Raw genomic sequence first — 5,157 nt, 5'->3', positions numbered from 1 at the left:
CAGCGGTGGGGCCCCCCCGCCCCGCAGCCGCCGCCTCCCCAGGAGCCCCCGAGTCCCGCGGGAAAAGGGTTAACGCGCATAAATCAGCATATTTTAGTGACGTCAGCCGCGGGGCCCCGCTACAGCCAACCGCAGGAGGGTGGGATAAGGAAATGAGCCCCGGCCGGCCCTCACGGGGGTTTGGGGCCGTAAAAGGGGTAGTGCATCCCCCCAAAACCCCCAGCATCGCTCAGCCACACCCCGACCCTGCCCGGGCGGAGGGGCACTAACCCCAGCACCGCTCCCCCCGCCCTGCTGGGGAGGGGGACGGGGGCTGATGCACCGTGGGGGACACGGTGGCTCTTGAAAGAGAAGCATGAAAAGCTTCAGGCTGGGTGGTCCTCGGGGTGCAGCCGAGTGAGAGCGTGTCCTGATGAAACATCTGGTGTGAAGATGCTTCCCGGCCCCTTCATCCCTTCATCCCCCGTAAAGTGCATCCCCCCGCCCCTAATCTGGGCACCCCTCCTCCTGGCCAACACGCCCCCTCTCGTGGCTCCGAGCCCTGGATGTCCCCTCAGACTCAAGTGAGGCCAGGGAAATGAGCAGCTTTTTTGAACCCCGGGTAAACATCTCAACACCTTAGACTACCAGTTAAACTGGGATGGTAAAGCCACGCTCATAGAGGTGACCCGGTGTCACTGGAGGCCTTTGCAGAAATTAATCCCCAGCATCACTGGTGTCCCCAGTGGGATTAGCCACTAGATAGCACTCTTGCTTTACACACAGGCGGGCGATGGAGCTGGCAGGTATTTGGCAACAGGGAGAGGGGATGCTGAAGGCAGCCTGTTCACCCAAGCGCTACGCACCACGCAAGATGTAATCCCAAACCGGGTGCGCTGCAGTGGCTGGGAGAGAGCCAGCTCCTCCGGCCCCGCCGCCAGCCAAAAATAACCACGGCGGGGTGACTTTCAGCAGGAAAGCGATCTGCACGGCTGTAGGGGCAGGGTGCTGTGCGCTGAAACACAGCCACCTCCGGCGCGGTGACTGCTCATCCTTTGGGATGAAAGCGGCAAGGCTCAGGGGATACTTTTGGTGGAGAGAGGGCAAGATGTCCGTTTTGAAGCTTGCCTGGACACAGTCCTGTCAGTGGAATAACCACCCCTTCCTGGGATAGCTGGCTCCACAGGACAGCACCGATGTTCCAGCTGCTCACCATCACTGGGAGAGGCTGGATTCATCCCCATGACCCAACACATGCTGCAAATTCTCCTCGTGCATTTATTTCCCTCTCGGTCGCTGTGACTCACACTCTCCGACTGCCTGTTTACAGGCTCTTTTCCCAAGGTCCCTGCGGAGGCAATGACCGGTTGGGAGGAACTGGGCTGCTGGCTCAAGTCCTCGAGGGAAAGCCCCTGGAGGTCTGGGAGCAGGAGGGAAGGGGCATGAGTTGGACGCCTGTATGCTGGGACCTCTCCGAAGGGACAGAGGCCACTGCATACCCCACACACCAGCTACGCTCAGACTGGCTACACCCAGGAGCCGAGGGCGATGCCGGGGCCAGCACTGCCAGCCTGCCTGGCATTGCTCTGGTATTGCTCTGGCAGCCGGGTGCCTGTGGGGCAGAGGTGGGTACCACCCACACAGCTCCAACTCCCAAAGGTCAAGCGTCACCAGCCTGGAAATTGTGTCCACGCTGCCTCCCTTCATCTCCCACCAGTGGGTGTCTGGCATGCCAAGCCCCCTTGGGCCAGGGATGGGGGAGAAGGATCTCAACAGGGTCACAAAGAAATGGAGGGGGCTGATGGCTGAGGATGGAGGAAGCCCCAGTGGCTGGCAGGTTGCCCTCGAAATAGCCCCAGAGGGAGGTTCCCAATTCGTGCATCCCGGCTGTGCATCCTGGCCCTGCCTCCCTGGGGATGCTGAGGCACTGGGGAGGGGGAGCAGCAGTGGGGGAGGCTGCGCTTTGTGGTTTCACGGTGCATCTGTGCCCTTTGAATCCCCATGTGAATGTGGAGGTGGTAAAATGTCACCAGCTGGGCTGCGGGGAAGGGGGCCGTGCGCGTAAAACCCCAACAAAGGGTGGCCATTGTCTGGGGAGAGGCGTCAGGGGGGCAGCGGGGGAGCCCTCTGCATGCCCCTCGGCCCCCCCCAGCCCCTGCCACACCACAGCTCAGGTGCCTGATGAAAAGGCAGCTTTATCCCCGCCCTGAGCCCACTGTGGGAGGCGATGCAGATCCCTGGTGTCTCAGGGCATTGCCCAAACATGCCCCCCCGGGAGGCAGGGGGAGCACTGTGTGCCCCAGCATTCTGACCCTGCTCTGGGCTGCCGGGGCTGCTCTCTCTCATCCAGCCCCCCAGTCCCACATCAGGGCAAGACTCGCCCGCGTGGGCAGATGGGACAATCCTGCTTCGGCCTGAGGAGCAGCCCAGCCCCCTGCCCAGCTCCTCCATTTCAGGGCCTTTTATGGCCATTGGCTCTGGCAGGGCGGCAGCGCCGGGTGGTTTCCCAGCCCGCCGGGTCCCTGCCAGGCAGGGGGAAGGGACACTGGCGGGGTCACCCAGGGATGCCCTAAGGCAGCTCACCCTCCACAATCCTGGGCATTGGGTCCTGTCGTGGAACAGCAGCATTTTGGGGGCACTGTGTCTGGTACACTGCCAAGTTTACTTTATGCCTCCTGCTGTGCACTGAGATGGACTGAGGGATACTCCCAAATATTCGGCAAGGGTGTTGTGAACTCCAGTGTCTCATCTGGAGGAACTGTGGCACCAAAATCTCCCACCTGCCACCATGAAGCCAGGCTGAACACCCCAGACTGGCTTTGGGGCAAGGTGCTGGGGAGCTGGTGGGTGGAGAAGGGTGAGAACCATCCCAAGCCCTCACCTCCATCTCCAGGCTGAGGAGCTCCCGTGCTCCACCCTGGAGCCGGCTGCGGGCACGCAGAGGCGAAACAGTCCCCCAGCCCTGGGATGATAGGTGTGGCCACAAACACCACCTATCATTTCCTCCTCTGTGGCGGGAGCTATGGAACAGGTTCTTCAGCAACCCCCTGGCACAGTGACAGGACGGGGAGAGGCTGGGAAAGGTGCCAGCTGAGACTTGGCACTGCCACCCAGAGCTGCCCTGCGTGCCGCCAGGAGGGGCATCCCGGACCCCGGCCGTGCCAGCAGGAAGCCAAGCTGGATGGGTGCTGGAGGGTGCTGTGTGGGCCACTAACCTCAGCCAAAAACCCCTGAGAGGCAGCTGTAGGGGAGAATGTGGATTTAGTGCATTGACAGGTTTGGCACCCAAATTTACCCACCGGCGCCAGCCAGGGTACAGCAAGGTAGCAAAGGCTGCATCCTGCCCTGCTGGGGTCCACGGTGAGATTTCCCCTCCCAGCTGCAAAACAGGATCTCAACAGAGCAGGAGTTGCCAGGGGCGGGGGGCAGATATGCCAGCAGCTCCACAGCACATGTATCCCAGTGTGAGCCCAAGTGTGGGAGTTTACGGGGCTTTGACGCAGCAGACGTGTGATGGGAGAATTGTTGCCAGGCTCGGGGAGGGATCCAATCACACTGGGGTGCTCGGCAGATTAAGGATTGGAAAGCTCTGGTAATTACTTTGCAGTATAAAAATAGGCCCAGCTTTATCCCTCGCCCTGATCTCCTGCTCCTGCCTCACCCTGCCCCACTCCTCCCCCCACCCAAGGGTGAGTAGATGCCACCCACCAGGCGAGTGCGGCAGGAGGGTGGAAAACAGTTGCCGGCCTAGCACCAGTGTTTCTAGGGTGGAGGGGGTGAAAAAAGAGGGAGAGGGGATCCAGGATGGGGTGGCGATGGCAGCACAGTGATGGCATCTGGCTGGAACGTGCAAACCGTGCAGATCAGAGGGCTGGGAGAGGAGCTGGGGCGCGCACAGGGGCGACCCCGCATACTCCAGGGCATCGTGCCAAGGGAGGGAAGAGCTTGGAGACATCAGCGGAGCAGATGCCTGGTCAGGAGAGGACCACATCTGTAGGACCATCTGACACAAAGAGTAAGCATGGCTCTGGCTCTGGCTGTCCCCATGTGCTGGTGGCTCTGGGAGGACCCAAAAGAAGGCTGCTCCAGACACAAAACGTGGAGCAGCATGGTTCATCTCAGGGCAGTTCCCAAACCTCCCATTTCCCTTTGCTGAGGCCTGAGGACACGTGGTGGTTGGAGCCACAGGGACAAAGTATGTGGCAAACACTCCCGGACATGTAGTCCAGCCTGTCTTCTCACCTTCTCCCACAGGCTGCAACAGCTCTGGCAAATCTGTGTCTGAGGGCAAAGCCAAAACATGGCCTCTCCCCCTTGTCCCCATCCTTGCACAATCCTCCTTTGCTAGAGCCTGCCTGACCCAGGCCAAAGGAAAAAAAACCTGCTCCCTGCACCCTGGCTGCGAGGCCTCTGCAGCACCCAGCACCCAGCACGCAGGCAGCGGAGCACGCCGGGACGTGTAGTCTGGCAGCGAGCCCCAGCCCGTTATACACTGCAGGCTCCCACGCAGCTCAGCCCCGCCGGGGAAACGGCTCAGCTGCATCCAGAGGCTTCTGGGTGCGGGGCAGGGGGCAGCTGCCAGCCCCATCCCGGGCCCTGCAAACCTCAGGCCAGTGGAGCAGCACTATAAATATCTCCTTTTGCGAGACTCGGTCACGCAGCCGAGATCACGTCAGGGGAAGCGCTGCCCTTGAGCAGGTCCTCTGCCGCCTCGGTGCCTGCGCAGCTCAGCCCGCTCGCCCGGGGACCCCCATCTCCGGGTTCACGGCGAGGGCACTGGGGTGCAGAGCGGAGAGGCGGCCGGCAGAGCGCTGGGCGGATCGTGAGGGCAAGCGCAGGCGGCATTTCTGCTACCAGTACAGAGAGGGGCAACGCCAGCCCCACGAATCCTCCCTCTGCCCCCCAGACACCCTTTTTCCCCATTGCCACCCCCACCTTCTTTTACAAGCACAACACCCCTAAACCCACCTCGTACAGAGCCACAAAGCCCCCGCATGGCCCCCCCCATGCCAACACACATATTCACCCCTCCTGCCGCACTCGGGGCACTCGGCACCCCCCAACCCTTCTGCAAATCCTGCAGCCCCTCTGTACCCCGACACCTGCAGCAGGATGGCAGGGAGGGGGGGCAGATCCCACTCACCTCCACCCACCGGGATGGCTGCAACCCCTGTGCTC

At 61.8% G+C, this 5,157-nt stretch overlaps 1 protein-coding gene across 1 annotated transcript in view; it reads right to left on the bottom strand.

Moving 5' to 3' along the window:
* Window positions 1-5,151, bottom strand: part of LOC113483394 — a 28,672-nt gene extending 23,521 nt beyond the window's left edge. Inside the window, exon 1 of the mRNA XM_026854926.1 lies at window positions 517-5,151. Within this exon, the coding sequence (XP_026710727.1) occupies window positions 3,530-4,567 (1,038 nt within the window). The 5' untranslated portion in view covers window positions 4,568-5,151 and the 3' untranslated portion in view covers window positions 517-3,529. The remainder of the gene's footprint in view (window positions 1-516) is intronic.
* Between the last annotated feature and the right edge of the window lie 6 nt (window positions 5,152-5,157).

This window comes from Athene cunicularia (genome assembly GCF_003259725.1).
Source record: "Athene cunicularia isolate RWA chromosome 9 unlocalized genomic scaffold, athCun1 chr9_part1, whole genome shotgun sequence".
Lineage (NCBI taxonomy): Eukaryota > Metazoa > Chordata > Aves > Strigiformes > Strigidae > Athene > Athene cunicularia.
The sequence above is the reverse complement of the archived record's forward strand: the minus strand, read 5'-3'. Positions and strand labels throughout refer to the sequence as shown.